Source organism: Microcaecilia unicolor, chromosome 3, assembly GCF_901765095.1.
Source record: "Microcaecilia unicolor chromosome 3, aMicUni1.1, whole genome shotgun sequence".
Lineage (NCBI taxonomy): Eukaryota > Metazoa > Chordata > Amphibia > Gymnophiona > Siphonopidae > Microcaecilia > Microcaecilia unicolor.
The window spans coordinates 193,576,758-193,593,467 of record NC_044033.1 but is presented as its reverse complement, the minus strand read 5'-3'; the positions used below and the strand labels follow the sequence as shown (position 1 = coordinate 193,593,467).

General features: G+C 44.1%; 1 protein-coding gene across 1 annotated transcript; it reads right to left on the bottom strand.

Annotated features, from left to right (window-relative positions):
• Window positions 1–504: 504 nt before the first annotated feature.
• TNFSF14 (TNF superfamily member 14) lies at window positions 505–15,980 on the bottom strand. The gene is made up of 4 exons (XM_030196879.1): window positions 15,653–15,980; window positions 6,290–6,326; window positions 5,828–5,869; window positions 505–1,552 (listed from the first exon to the last, which is right to left on the bottom strand). Exons 1-4 carry the CDS (start codon window positions 15,872–15,874, stop codon window positions 1,125–1,127), a joined length of 729 nt encoding a protein of 242 aa, XP_030052739.1. The 5' UTR covers window positions 15,875–15,980; the 3' UTR covers window positions 505–1,124.
• Window positions 15,981–16,710: the final 730 nt, after the last annotated feature.

Sequence of the window (16,710 nt, the reverse complement as noted above, 5' to 3'; positions counted from 1 at the left end):
GAGGGTTAAGTGACTTGCCCAGATTCACAAGGAGCTGCAGTGGGAATGGAACCCAGTTCCCCAGGATCAAAGTCCACTACACTAACCACTAGGCTACTCCTCCACTGGTATGACAGAACAAGAACCCACTGGAGGGAGGCATGATGATGACATGCCCTATAGGGGTTTACTCTTCTTTGTCTTATAAGTTGCTTTTGTGCTTTTTTGTAGGGCTTTTTTGCTTTACAGCTCGTGGAGAGATTGCATTCCACGTTTCCCTGGAATGATGTATGGGATCCTGCCAGCATTCCTGGGAATTTCCAGCCATAAATATATAGCTTAATACTGCTCAGACCTGAGTATCAGGTAACACTTTCCTCAGTTATGGAGCTACAGACTGGTTTACTACTACTACTACTTATCATTTCTATAGCGCTACTAGACGTACGCAGCGCTGTACACTTGAACATGAAGAGTCAGTCCCTGCTCGACAGAGCTTACAATCTAATTAGGACAGACAAACAGGACAAACGAGATAAGGGAATATTAAAGTGAGGATGATAAAATAAGGGTTCTGAACATAAGAGTTTGCATACTGTAGTCAGTTACATCCTTCTCATGTTTCTAAAGAGAAAACCAATGAGAATTCATCTTGGGGGAAAAATGAAAACCCAAAACTTAATTTCTGATAAGTAAAATCTTTTTTTCTAGCTTTTCTCCTCTTGTACCGCTGTTAAGCATCATCTCTTTCCTCAGCTATCAAAGCATAGATCTAATGAAGCTTTTGACTTTTGTCAGTGTCCTGAAGTGAGAAGGGTTTTTGGTGGAGACCTCACAGCAGGTATCTTCAGAGAACATTAACCATTTATGCCAAGCTACACCTCACAATGTACTGCCAGGAACCACAAAAAAAATAGTGACCTAGGACCCTGCTTCTCAGAGATCCCACTGAGAACTAACACATCATGCAAAAGGAGAGAAAGATGAGAGCCAGATGTTCCTGGACTCTTTTTAGAAAAGGGCTGCAGCAGCCCTGGAGCCTTCATTGGCCTGCATGAGCCCAGTAGAATAAAAGAACCTTTAATCCTTCTATTTGGACTCTTCTGTGTGTCCCAGTAAAGTTCCCCTCAGTGTCAGGAAGTGACTTAAATCATGAACATTCCAAAGTAGGACCTGGTGCCATCTTTGATGCGTACAATGTGCTTACTTGGCACTTTCACATACAGTTCCTCCTCTTCCTCCAGGAGGAAGATTCCAGCCAGGAAGCTGTTGTCCCACCATTGATCCGAGTCCTTCCTGTTGCAGTAGGGCTTTTGGTTCACCGTCAGGGGCATCTCCTGGGGGTAGCTGGGTATCTTTTTGTAGATCCCATGAATCAGTAGTAACGACTCCTTGTGATGAGATTCACATTTGAGCTCGCCAAACTGGATCTTTGAATATATGAAGTAGTGACCTGGTTTACGGCAGTGTAAATGTCCATTGGTGTAATCAACCTGGTGGAGAAAAGCGAGTCCACGTTTATATTCCCAGAGCAATGCTTCTTCACCTGAGGCGTTCTGAGTGTAATCTGCACCTGGAAGAAAGAAGATATTATCGGTCAAAAAGTCTTCACACTCCCTCTTTCCCTCCAGGAACCCAATGGAGACACAGAAGCCAGCTATGTGGGTGCTTCAGCACCCCCAGTAATGGAAAAAAAACCCTCCTTGACTATGTCCAGGGAGAGAGAATTTCCATTGTGTTTAGCATCCCCAATAATTTTGAAAAGTTGGCTCCTGTGTTGATGACACCAGCCACACACTGGATTACTGGCTATTTACAACTCAATATCTACTCTGGGGCAGCAAGCACTGAATATTGTTGACTATCTGTAGCATTTAGTGCCAGAGTAGAGTATGGGCATTCTGCTCATCCAGATAGCGGAAAGGTCCGTAAGACTTTTCAAGGATACTATCTGGACAGAGCTGGGGCAGCCCCTAAGTCTTTTCAGGCATACTATCCGGACAGAGCTGGAGCAGCCCCTAAGACTTTTCAGGGACGTGATGACTGCTTCCTGATCAGCAGCAGGATCAGTGAGCTCCACAGAATCCCTGCAAAAACCGGCTATATACCTGCTCTTCTTGTAACCCGAAGCACCCAAGAAAGCGTGTTTGCCGTCAGAGTCGCCAGGAAGTGGTCGAAGTAATCAACGGGCGCAAAGGAGAAAGGTATGCCCACGAAGAACCAGGGAGGCCTGAGAACAAAAAGCGCCCAAGCGGTAACAGCTAACAAAATGGCGACGGCTCCGGAGTCCCCGCCTGTAACAGAGAAGAGAGTGGGAGACTGGGCGAGAGAGATTTCCTCCACAGTAACAGCGGTGTTGGAGGATCAATTGAATAAAATCCACTCAGCCATTGAGGAAATCAATGAAAAAGCTGGACTCGCAATCCCGAAGGTTAACGGAAGTAGAGCAGCGGGTGCACGTGCAGGAGGACACTACCCGAGGTATGGCGTCCCAAATAGCCGAGTTACAGAAAGAAGCGGCAGCCCTTAAAGAGAGAGTGGAGGAGCAGGAGACTCGGACCCGCCGTCACAACTTGCGGGTGGTAGGATTGCCGGAGTCGGTGAAAGACAGTGAGCTGTATAAATTCTTTAGCGAATGGTTGCCGACACAACTGGGCGTGGACAGAAATACAGGCACATGGCAGTGTGATCGGGCACACCGAATTGGGGTTCGGAGAGAAGGAGATGAGAAACCCCGAACAGCTATAGCGCATTATCTTAACTGGAGAGAAAAAGAGAAACGGCCGCTCCAAGCAAGCAAAGCTGGAATACAATGGCTATAAAATCCTGCTGTTCAATGATTACTCCACAATGGTGGCACAACAACGAAAAGCAATGGCTCCCACATGCACACAGTTGTACAGTAAAGGCATACGTTTTTCGCTTCTATACCCTGCAAAGTTGCGAGTGTGGCATGGGGGGGGGGGGGGGGGAAATCCCTGATGTTCACAGAGGTAGCGGAAGCCAGAGGTTTCGTGGAAGGTTTAAGCAGAGAACACAGAGCGAATGTGCAGTGAATCCACTACAGAAAATGCAGGATGGCCAGAACAGACATCTTTGGAAAGAAACCAGACTGATGGATAACAGACTGTCTTAATGCTTTGGTGAAGGGGCAAGAATTCAGAGCTTTATGATCATCTGAGCCTAGCAGATGAGAGGATGGTAAAGCGCAGTATACTGGTGACTGTTTATTCAGAATCCTAGATTTGTGCTCTGTTAACCTAATTTTTATTGGCTTTTACAAGATCTAAAAACATCGGTGAAATCCTATCGTGGAAGAAACTATACAGGAATAAAAGGATGGGCAGCCCCTAATGCAGCCCATATTGGTTTTCTTATATTTTGTTCTTGTGATAACTTATACTGTGCCAAAACTGAAAACTCTTATCTCTGTCTGGTCGGTAATAAAACCACTTCCCCCTGAAACATGTTCAAAACAGAATAATCCATTTATATATCTAAAAGGTAAACTTCTACAAAACAGATGAAGATCTGATTCCATGTGTGCCCCAAATGAAAGGAGAGTTTAATTCTACTTCCATTTAATTTCAATATTCCATCAATTTTATAGATTACAACAACAGTTAAGACGAACCCAGCAGGAAACAGGATATCCTCACTGAAATTTGGCCATTCATGCCCATTGCCATTGTCTTCTTTCTCCCATCCAGAGTAGTGCTCTATCTTGCCCCCCCCCCCCCAGGCCTCCCCTTCCTTTTCACACTTTATGATACCCCCCGGGCCCCGGGCTCTTGTCAAAGTAGCACTAGCAGCAGAAAACAGAATGAAAAATGTTTTTAAAAGTTAAATTAAATAAATAAATATTAGATCACTGCGGGGCCTACCTGGCTGGAATGGAAGTGATTCACAGTGAAGATCCAAGATTCTTCTGCGACGATAGAAGACTGGTGGCCAGCAGCGGCAGGGGTGTGAGGAGACGGAGACATGGAGACGGAGTGCACTAGCAGTGCAGGAAGCAGAAGGCGCCAAACACCTGCAGGACTCAGGATGGAGCCGTTACTCAAGCAAGAGAAGGGCGCACTCACTGGCGTGCAGGGTGCCGCAGGGGGAGGAAGCCGGCGTCGTGACGTTATGGATCATCATCATCATGGGCGGGACTCGAAGACCGGAGAGGCGGGGAGAGAGCGAAAGGAGCTACAGAGGGAGGAAGCGGCACTGGCAGAGGCGGAGAGAGTGCAAGTCGAAACCGCTGAGAGGAGACAAGTGAGCGGAGGTAGGTAGGTCAACTTAAGCGCGTGCCGGTGCAGCACGGATGGAGCAGAAGTTAGGACCTCCCCATATTGGTTTGCGCTTTCACCCGGGGCGGTCTGCCCCCACTGGAACCAGCCCAATGCAGCACAAGGAGGCCTCCCACGTAGGGAAAAAAAAACTTTCCCGTCCCTGATGACAACAACCAGCTCGCAAAACTGCTCAAAAATTAACAACCGGCTCTGCAGAGCCGGTGCGAGCCGGCTCCAGCACACCACTGTCTAAATGCCAAATAGGGTGCGGCACTTTTTTACACACTTTTATGGAGTGCCCCCAAATTGACCATTTGGAATGAGATCTTTCATACACTGAACACGGTGTTGCAGGTAAGGGTGGAGTGGACCTACCCATCACTGCTGCTGGGGGACCAGGAGGACTTGATAAATCAGGGACTCTCCCAACCCCAGAGGAGAGTTTTATACCTGGCAACACTAGCAGCAAAAAAAACTATTTTACAGTTTTGGACAAGTGTGGAGCCGGTGCCGTACAATTGTTGGTTAACAAAAGTTACGGACTTAGCAAAATATGAGTATTCACTGTACTGGCAATCACAAAATATAGATAACAGAGAGTATGCAATGATATGGAAAAAGTATGAAGAGATGGTAACCCGTAAAGCTATTGTGTAGAATGAGTATAATGCAGGCGGGGGAAGGGGAGGGGGGGGCAAGGGTAGGGGGGTTTAAATAAGGGAGGATGATATGAGTAGAAGTGAATGTATTTTTCTTTGTGAATGGAGGAATACAGTGGAGGCCTAAGGGGGAGGGGGCTGGGATGTATCTAATTAGAGGGGGGGGGGGGGGGAGAAAATAATAGAAAATGTCGGAGCCAGAATGCTTTGAGGGATAACCAGGCGAACAGCAAAGGGCTGGCTGAGCTTGTCTGTCCGATGATAGCCAGGTATAACAATGTATTGAATAATGAATATTGTATAAGAAGCTGTACACTATAAGCATGTTTGGTTCTGATGCTAATAAAGATAAATAAAAAAAAAAAAAGACTTTTCAGGGATACCATCCGGACAGAGCTGAGGCAGCCCCTAAGACTTTTCAGTGGGATTATCCAGCAAGTGCTGCTTAAAAATTCACAGATAGGACAATTATCTGTGAATTGTAGCTGCTGCTGTGTGGATAAATACTTTTGAGCATCAAGGACTCATTATTAAAAAAAAATCTTGCAGACAGACATGGGAAGTTTGGGGTTCCTGAAGGAACAAAGAGCTAGGATAATTCTTAGCAGTGTGGACAGAAGGACTGGATGGGTCAGATATTCTGTTTCTGCCGTCATGCACTATGACATTTGTATTCTGGGGCTCGCCAGCTGGTAATTCTGTGATTTATTTATTTTTGACATTTATACCCCACATTGTCCCAAGCATATTCAAGTTCAGTGTGGCTCGACACCATAAAGACCAAATAAAAGCAGAGTAGCACAAATAAGATACGAATAAGAACTAAATGTAAACCATTGAAGGCCAGTTACAAAGCTACTCTATATTTTGGCCTGACTTTTAGGTAGAAAAGGAAAATGTTGGCGTTACCTATAACATGCGCTGCAGGTTTCTCTTCTGTCAATGTCCTCTCTGAGAAAATAAAGTAAAACAGATTTGTGATGCTGGAGATAGCCATCGCACTTTCTATTAATAAAAACCAACCTTTAGAATAAACCACAAAGTACCAGTAACGCATCCAAATATTGACAGGCCATTTGCTCAGAGTCATCGCAGAACCATGATTGATGAGATCAAAATCGCAAGCAAGCACTGAACGGTCACTAATAAATACATATACATCAACTTCCTAATCAGTCAGGTAACTATCGGTGATGTAACTTGAGGTCTAAAAATCCATCACCGCATTGATAGTACTGGAAACATCAGAACGTGATCTCAGCCCAACTCTGTGGACACCGAGTACTTACATTTGCCTAACTTGCACACGCATCACTCTGGCACCCTTGGCAGGTCTGTGTGTGAGGGAAGGAATGGGTTGTTAACACTTACCCTGGACCATCTTTGCTACGCTGGAGTTGATTCCATCCTGAAATATAGAATTGTTTAAAAGTCTTTTAATAACTAGTGCTCATGCACTCACACATACATACTCATACATGCACACTCGCACACAAATGCTTACATGCATACATGTGCGCATACACCGGCCTGCATACACACTGGTGCACATGTGTGTGCACACATGCATGTACACATAGCATATGCAAATGCTTTCACACATACACATGTAAAATGAGTTTATCTTGTTGGGCAGACTGGATGGACCGTTCAGGTCTTTATCTGCCGTCATTTACTATACGTTACATGCGCACACACGCAAATGCTCTCGTGCTTACATATGCTGGTGCACGTGTGTGTTTGCACACACACGCAAATGTTCACATGGATACACACACATGCTGGTGTACAGAATGACACAACGATATTCAAAAACAGTTATGTGGTCAGTGACAGCAAAAAACAAACATACTTAAAAAAAAACAAAAAAACATCGGAATGTATACAAGTAGATGGTAATTCGGTGAATAGAAATAACCTGATTTGAGAGATTGCTGTATTGCTCTTGCAAGTATGCCTCTTCCGGAGGTAAATGGGTTAAGATGATCAGTGCATGTGCTGGAGAGTGTTTGGGAATTGGAAGTTTTTCTGCCTAACAGCCTGTAGGCCAGGTAGTGGTCATGAGTGCCTATTGGGGCTTTGAACTCACTCCAAAGTGTCAGCCTTGGTTAATGGGGTTCTAAAGTGTGTTGGGTCTTCTAAAGCTAGGAAGGCATTTTATCTTTTATATGCTGTAGACGTGCCTGAACTTGAGAGAGAATTTCCTGTGTGTTGGGGCTTCAGGTTGATTTAAATGATAAGATTGTCATTTTGAGGTCTGCTGCTTTGACACATATGTAGCAAAAGGGTCATGGATTTGATATACCGCCTCGCCTCTCTGTGGTACAAGCAAAGCGGTTTGCATTCATTATGGGGGACTTTTACTAAAGAACTGCAGTAGCCAATTTTATTCCTACGGGCCCTGCTGCAGATAAATGTTTAGTAAAAGACCTCCATGTGCAGGAGGAAGAGGCTAAGTTGTCTGATGGAGCTGGTGGTGTATTGACTTTTCCTACACTTAAGATTTGGGCTCCTTTGAATCATTTTTGTGGTTGTTCAAATATGTAAGCTGTATGTTAAACTTTTATAAAATGAGATGAGGGGGCTTTCATGTTTGTTGGATTTGTGATCCCGAGGGTTGTGGATTTTCAAAATCATTTTTTTCTGTGGCTGAAAATCCATCTTACGCTTTTACACGGATTTCTTACGTTTAAAGTTATGCGGAGGCCCCAGCACTCAGATTAGGTAACAGTGGTGTAGCCACAGGTGGGCCTGGGTGGGCTGGGGCCCATCCACTTAAGGCTCAGGCCCACCCAACAGTAGCACACGTTTAGCGGTAGCTGGTGGGGATCCCAAGCTCTGCCAGCTGAAGTCTTCCTCCGATGGTAATGAAAACGCTACTCTCCACCATACCGGCATCTGTGCATGCTCAGTTTTCATCGCATGCCTGCTGCAGACTGCCAAGGTGGAAAGAAGTTTTTTCCTGTCAGCCGAGATATTGGGTTTTTTTTTGGGGGGGGGGAGGGGGGGAGGGAGAACACTTGGTGCCCACCCACTTCTTGCCTAGGCATTCTAAAATTTGTTCTCTGTCTATGCCCCTGTTTGATAAGAGGGAATCTCGGTGAATCTTTCTTCCCTGTCCTGTTAGTAAGAAATAGCTGTTGGTACCGGACTATCCCTGCATGGAAAAACCTCAGGATGAAGCAAATGCCCAAGTGTGTGTGAATACTGGTACCGGTATCGGTACCGTTACTTAAACATTTTCCTTCATCGGCTCCCTACTACTACTACTACTACTATTTAGCATTTCTATAGCGCTACAAGGCATACGCAGCGCTGTACAAACATAGAAGAAAGACAGTCCCTGCTCAAAGAGCTTACAATCTAATAGACAAAAAATAAATAAAGTAAGCAAATCAGATCAATTAATGTGAACGGGAAGGAAGAGAGGAGGGTAGGTGGAGGCGAGTGGTTACAAGTGGTTACGAGTCAAAAGCAATGTTAAAGAGGTGGGTTTTCAGTCTAGATTTAAAGGTGGCCAAGGATGGGGCAAGACGTAGGGGCTCAGGAAGTTTATTCCAGGCGTAGGGTGCAGCGAGACAGAAGGCGCGAAGTCTGGAGTTGGCAGTACTGGAGAAGGGAACAGATAAGAAGGATTTATCCATGGAGCGGAGTGCACGGGAAGGGGTGTAGGGAAGGACGAGTGTGGAGAGATACTGGGGAGCAGCAGAGTGAGTACATTTATAGGTTAGTAGAAGAAGTTTGAACAGGATGCAAAAACGGATAGGGAGCCAGTGAAGGGTCTTGAGGAGAGGGGTAGTATGAGTAAAGCGACCCCCCTTCACTTCCTGATAATTTGATACCTGTTTTACTGGTCTGGCTAAATAAATGTTTTGACTAGCTGAAACCCACTTCCTCAAGCTGTGCTGAGCCGAGGAAGGTTTTAAATGTTGTAAACTTGTCAAACGTATTAAGTGGCCTCCATTTTAAGCTTTTATCTTTAACGTGGAGGACAAGCATCATCCCAGCCTTTTCCCTGAACCCTGGCTTTTTCATGCATCCACCACCCTTCCAGTTTCCCCCCTGCAACATCCCGATGAGACTCCTCCAGCTGATGTGACAGTGCCAGAGACTCTGCTGACTCAGTTTCAAACCCTTCAGCCCTCTATCCCTCCTCATGCTTCACGAGTTTCTGTCTGAATCAAAGTCCCCCACCTCAAGAGATGATTCTTCTCACTATTCAACAATATCTGATAACCAGGAAGGAAGAGCTGTTTTCAGAGAAGAAGCCTCCCTTTTTTTGTGGACTTTGTATGTACAGCAAAATCTGGGCTGATCCACCTGTTTTTCAAACCTGTCACCCTTTCCAAGACCTGAAAAAGTTCTTTACAAGAAATTTTCTTTGGCAACATTTCAGGATTTGACAGGTAACAGATGTCTTGCTGACCTGGTGTCTGGTAAATACTCCCACAAGGTGCCTGGGATGTCGAGGGAGTTTACGTGCTTTAGATTTTTCAACATGGAAATTTTGCCAAATAAAACTTATTGTAAGGGGGTTCCCCCCCCCCCCCCAGGGATAAAAATTCTTTGTAGCTCAACACAGGTTTTCCTTTACAGCAAAGACATCCAAAACCAGCACCTTCTAAACTAAGTGGATCCTCTGTGGTCCAAAGGTGCATTTTAAAACCCTGGCTGTGATGTTTGCCCACCCTCAGTCCTGTCTGCTCGATGTAGGGACAGTGTGGTGGTTACAGGCCATTGAAGCAGCTTTAGAAAGTTGCCTGAATTTGAGGGATCCGAGTGAGTGAGTCTAGCTGCATCCTAGGATTCCTGACCTGTGATTTTAGGGGAAACTTGCATCTTCCAACATGTTGGTTACCTGATTGCTTATGTTAGGAAATGAAGAAACAACTCTGCAGGCCTTTTGCAGGGCAAGAAAGCACAGAGGTGGCTGAAGGAAATGGAGACATGAGCCACAGGTGCCAATCAGGGGTCATAGGTATATCAGAACCAGGCCTGGATTATGGCTTCAATAACCTCATGCTTCAGTCACAGCTGTGGTTGCATTATTTTTTTTTTTTCTTTTCTAAACTGCTGCTGTTGCTTACTGGTCTGCCTTTGCCCCATAGAGTTTCAAAATATCTTGGTTTGTGGATTGGTTAACTGCATATTGAAGGAATAATACACACCTGGTTCTAATATAGCTATGACCCCTGAAGCAGGCATTGTGCTGAAACACGGCCATGTTGGGTCAGCTAACTAAGAAGGACTTCTGATTGACACCTGTGTCTCAAGTCTCCATGTCATTCGGCCACCCCCGCTTTTTGTTTTCCTGCGTTTGTTAGGAACCCACCAGAAGTCTGCTTTTATTGGGGTTCAGACAGAGTTGCTGGTTAATAACATGAGGTTGTCGAAGTCTAGCTGCTAATTTAGATAGGGATAATGTAATTAAGTTGCAAGAAAAAGCTGGTCCAGTCCTACCTGCTATGAAAAAGGAATCGCTCTATGGTAGCCTTGTGCCTAGTTTTTATAACCTGACACTGCTACACAGTCATGAAGTTTTTACTGCATTGGAAAAACACTGTGATCACGACCCCCCCCCCGGAGAAGTAGGGATAAGAATGAAGAGGTTGTGATCACCTGGGACGTCCCCATTCTCACCGATAAAAAGCTGGATGCATGAAAGCCAGTTGTTGTGGTGGAGGACAAATACCAGAGCAGCATTGATCACAGAGGTATCGTGCCAAGTGGTTTATTTTGGCAAGGAAGAAATGTGGTCAGAGGCCAAAGATAATGAAACAATTACTATTGTTTTTGGTACCACTGGCCTCCTAAGGAAGAATTTCCAAGCAAACCTAAAATTGCCTGTATGTGTAACTTCTTACGAACGCCAGAGGGAAACTCTTTGGCATGATGGAAGTACAACAGTGAGTGTCAGCAGTGAATTTTGAGAGTCTGAGACCATTCTAAGAGTCCAGTTCATTACTATGTGCAAAACTGACCCATTTGAAGAGCATGAGAGAAGCTGGGTGTAAAAGTTACTGAGGTCCATCAAGTCTCGAACGGTAGCAGGTCTGAGTCATAAATACCAAGAAAAAAGTGCAAAGTTTATCGGTTTCTCATTTCCAGGGATGAACAATGGATCTGTTGTAATAATCAAATGAGGAGAAGTGGAATCGCTATAACAACCAGCACCAGAATCTCATTTAAAACAGATTTCAATGCCAAACTTTAAAAAAAAAAAAACATGCACTAATTCAATGTACAGAGGAAAAATGGCCTTGAGAGAGTCCCGGTCAAAACGATCAAACTTAAATCGATGACTAAGGACAAATACTTCATAGGTCCATTAAAAAACCTCCAAACTCATGAAATATGTAACCACCGCCAAAATGGTGTACACTACAGATGGTCCTTGTACCCTAATTCAGTTTTTGTAAGCGAAACGCTGGTTGCAAGATAAGTGGTGGATTGAAGGACTTTTAATGGACCAATGAAGTATTTGTCCTTTCTAAGTCTTTGATTTAAGTTTGACCATTTTGACTGGGGCTCCAAGGCCATTTTTCCTCCGTACATTGAATTATTGCATTGCATTTGAATATTCCTAGATGAGAATTGTTTGGCATTGAAATCTGTTCAAGTGGGTTTCTGGAAATGAATAAATGAATAATGGATTGCCCAAGTCTACCTTAATGACAACTTATTTATGGGCTTTCAATAAAAAGAAAAGAGTGGTTAAAAATTCTTCTTCCCCAAAAAATAGAGAACCCAAATACTGAAATAGTGGAACCCGGGGCAGATGAAAACACCACAGCTGAGCTAATCTACCATCCCTGGTACAATATGGCAGAGTCCATGTAAGATCCTGCTGAATCTTCACTCCCTTCCTACCCCTCAGAGCTAAAGATCCTCTGTTGTGGCCTAGGTTTTATCCCTCTTCCCCTCCCCCCCCCCCCCCCCCCCACAACAAAGAATCCTCTGTGCTTATCCCTGGCTTTAACCCTCACTCCACCCACCCACCCCACAGCTAAAGATTCTCTGTACTTATCCCGGGCTGTACTCCATAAGTACATAAGTATTGCCACACTGGGAAAGACCAAATATCCATCAAGCCCAGCATCCTGTTTCCAACAGTAGCCAATCCAGGTCTCAAATACCTGGCAAGATCCCAAATAAGTTCAATACATTTTATGCTGTTTATCCCAGAAATAAGCAGTGGACTTTCCCCAAGTCATTTTAATAATGGTCTGTGGACTTTTTCTTTAGGAAGCCGTCCTAACCTTTTTTTAAACCCCGCTAAGCTAACCGTCTTTACCACATTCTCTGGCAACAAATTCCAGAGTTTAATTACACGTTGCGTGAAAATAACTTTTCAACGATTTGTTTTAAATTTACTGCTTTGTAGCTTCATCGCATGCCCTCTAGTCCTAGTATTTTTGGAAAGAGTAAACAAACAATTCACGTCTACCCATTCCACTCATTATTTTATAGACCCTCCACAACTAAGGATCCTCTGTACATATCTCGGGCTTTACCCCTCACTCTACCCATTTAAGTATCCTCTATGCTTATCCCAGGCTTTACTCCTCACTCTCCTCCTCAACTAAGTTTCCTCTGTGCTTATCCCTGCTTATAACCCTCTCTCCCTCCACAGCTAAGAATCTTATGAACAGCAGAGCCCAGAAATTACACCAGTTATAAGAAAATATATTTATTTTAATATCTCTCCCTTTCTAAACAAGGGTTTTGAGGAACAAATTGCAGGGGTTTAGGTCCATACTCCAGCGAGCTTATAAACAAACAATGCTGAGTCACATGAAAACTGATTTTCAAAAGAAACTGTATGCTTCACTTTGGTGCCTCCATTTTAGGTGCTAAGGTTTGGTGTCATTTCAGCCATGCTTAGCAGACTAAGGGGTGAAAATTATCAATGTGGAATACTTTTAAGATGGGTTATTTTACTGTTAACCCCAGTTATTAGTAACTAGGTCTCATTGCATAAAATTTGGCCTGTACTGAAATATCACGTTAGTGGTAAAATAATCCTTCTTAACAAGAGCCCATATTGAAAACTCCCCCCCCCCCCCTTAATTAAAGAAAAAAAGAAATGTCTCTAGAAAGTGAAGTCATTGCTATATTTATTCATTATTTATTTATTTATTAATTAGGATTTATTTACCATCTTTTTGAAGGAATTCACTCAAGGCGGTGTACAGTAAGAATAGATCAAACATGAGCAATAGACAATTACAGCAGTAAAAATATTCAAGTAACAATACAAAGTATGGCCTGGTATACTACTTGCAATGACACAATACGTAAAAGAACTTTATAATTGGTAGTGAAGGGTAAGGTAAAGTTGTAACATATAGATGAGTAAGAAAGTAGGAAGAATTAGAAAGTAAGGTGACTAATTTGAAGAAAGTTGCACATGAGGTCAGAGAGATGGTTAAATATTATCTCAGTTAGGCTAGGAGTGGATAAACATGTCCCACTGCAGTATGTGCAGCCCGAGTCAATCCTTGTGTGTGTGAGTGAGACTAACAAGTTAGTTACTTCTTCCATTAAAGGCTTGGTTGAAGAGCCAAGCTTTCACCTGCTTCCTGAAGTAGAGATAATCTTGTGTTAAGCGGAGCCTTTCAGGCAATGCATTCGAGTGTGGGTGCTACTCCGGAGAAGGCTCGCTTGCGGGTATCACATCGTGTAATGTCTTTTGGAGAGGGTGTAGTTAGTGAAAGTCCTTGGGAGGACATTAGTGTCCTTGGTGGTGTGTGGAGGATCATCCTATTCTTCAGATACTCAGGGCCATTTCCTTTCAGGGCCTTGAAGATCAGACATAGAGTTTTAAATTTAGCCCTGCATTGCACTGGTAGCCAATGAAGGTTTTGCAAAAATGGTGTGATGTGGTCATGTCGCTTGCAACCTTCTATGAGTCTTGCTGCTCCATTCTGAATCAACTGGAGCTGGTGCAGGCCCTTTGTAGTCGGACCATTGTATAGTGCATTGCAGTAATCCAGTCTTCATGTTATCATGGCATGCGCAACTGGGATAAGATTAACCTTCTCGATGTAAGGAGAGAGGCAGCGTAGCTGTTGCAAATAGTAGAAGCAGCTCTTGAAGGTTGCTTGGATTTGGGGAATTAGAGTAAGTGTTGAATCTAACTGTATTCCAAGGTTCCTGACTTGTGATTTGAGGGGGAGTTCAATAAAAGTATATGTAATAAAAGTGACACAAGTGTAGGATAATCAAGCCATTGTGACATCACTGATGAGGTTGGCTCTTATTGGTGGCATTATGACATCACAATCTCAGCTCTGGTTACCAGACACTGAAACTCATGTCTAAGGAAGGAAGTTATCAATGTGGGCTACTGTTAAGACAGGTTATTTTACCACTAACTGGTGCTTTTTAAATTTGTTTTTAGCACAGATCCCATTTTATGCAATAAAACTAGTTACTAATTAATTAGGGGTAAGACTAAAATAATACATCTTAATTAGAGTCCACGTTACCAGAGACTGAAACTCCTCATATTAAGGAGGGAAGTTATCAGTGTGGGCTACCGTTAAGACAGTTATTTTACCACTAATTGGTGCTTTTTTTTTTAGCACAGATCCCATTTTATGCAATGAGACCTAGTTACTAATAATTAGGGATAACAGTAAAATAACCCATCTTAACGGTAGCCCACATTGATAACTCCCCCCCCCCCCCCCCTTAGTGTGAAGAATTTCAGTGTCTAGTAGCCGGAGCTGAAATTGTCATGTCATAATTCCACCAATAAGAGCCAACCTCATCAGTGATGTCACAATGTCTTGATTGTCCTATACTTGGCTCACTTTTATTACATTGATAACAGCCCCCCCTTTAGTGTGAAGAGTTTGCCTCTTGTAAGCAGAGCTGATATTGTGATGTCATAATGCCTCATTCCATCAATAAGAGCCAACCTCATCAGTGATGTTACAATGCTTTGATTGTAATTTTATTGTAACACCCAGTTATTAGTAACTAGGTCTCACTGCATAAAATGGGACCTGTGCTAAAATAGCACCAGTTAGTGGTAAACAACATCTTAAAAGTAGCCTATGTTGACAGCTATACCCCTAATTTGTAGAGTGGAAATTTGTCAGGTTGAGGTTCCTACATTTAAGCCAAGTTATCTTGCATAGGTGCTGGAAATGCTGAGTGATGAGCTCACTTTTTCCGTACTGGCCCTGTCCACTTTTTAAAAGCACGTACATTTAGAGCTCTGTAAGGGAAATTTTTCACCTGTGCAGATGCAGCTCCTTCGCCTTTTGAATATGGAGCTGTAAGTTTGGGAGAAAAACTTCTGTAGCACTGGACTTAAAGTCGCAATGAATTTCGGTAGGAGACCTGTATAGAAATCCTTCTGGAGGGTACTTAGGGGCTCGTTTTCAAAGCACTCAGACTTACAAAGTTTCACAGGTTACTATGTAATTTTGTAAATCTAAGTGTTTTGACAACATGCCTCCATGTTCCCCAAGCAGAAACCCCTTCCCATAAGTCTTGCAAAGCACATGTAAATGAAGCCTCCACACTTTCCATATTGGGGCTCCAGACCACACTCCTTTTACCACTGACCACCAGGGCTGGCAATGCAACAGTATTTAGGACAGGCAGCATAGTTTACAAGAGCCAGTAGGAATGACAGAGATTAAGCATGTAAAACAGACTGACATTTGCCATTGTTTAGGAGAATTTCTCTCCTCCAGTAGACCTTATGCTATTACTCACCGAAAGTTGAGATGATGCTCTGTCCAGTTCATCCTGGAATTGTTTTAAGAAGTACGCCTCCACGGCCACTCCTGCTAGTGCCAGCAGCACCAGGAAGGTGAGCACCAGGTATGCAGGACTGCAGGACCTCCTCTTCCTCCTTCCCATAGGGACAAAAGGGTAGATGCTGGCTTGTCCATCCACAATGAAGACTGAGGGGTAGACTTCTTCCTTGTCGGGCATTCTGCTTAGCTGCCTGTGTGAAGGCTGAGAACAGAGCCTCAAACACTGTTGAGCAATCGGTTTCTGTGTGAAACTGATCAGGTCAAGACACGGGAGCTTGTATCATCCTTTCTGAGGACTGGAATTGTAGCAGTGGATCAGACTGATGAATGGTTGACTCTCACTGCCAACTGAGCCACCCCACGCTCGGTGAGCTTTCCACACATGCTGTGACCACGGTTTCCTTTCACGTGGCTTTTTATTACAGAAACGGCACAGCACAGACTGTCCCGCCTTCACATGTCCGCATCGCTTTTACTTATTAGGGCAGAAGCTGTTGGAGTGCAGTGATAAAGGAGAGATAGGGTGCTTGGGAGATAAGAGTAGATGACGGCAGATAAAGACCTGTAAGGTCCATCCAGTCTGCCCAACAAAATAAACTCATAGCATAAGGTAGCGAATGATACATACCTGTAGCAGGTGTTCTCCGAGGACAGCAGGCTGATTGTTCTCATGACTGGGTTGACGTCCATGGTAGCCCCCACCAACCGGAACAAAACTTCGTGGGCGGTCCCGCACGCAGGGCACGCCCACCGCGCATGCGCGGCCGTCTTCCCACCCGTGCGCAACCGTTCCCGCTCAGTTGAATGACAAGCAAAGGAATGAGTAAAACACAACTCCAAAGGGGAGGAGGGAGGGTAGGTGAGAACAATCAGCCTGCTGTCCTCGGAGAACACCTGCTAAAGGTATGTATCATTCGCTTTCTCCGAGGACAAGCAGGCTGCTTGTTCTCACGACTGGGGTATCCCTAGCTCTCAGGCTCACTCAAAACAAGAACCCAGGTCAATTGAACCTCG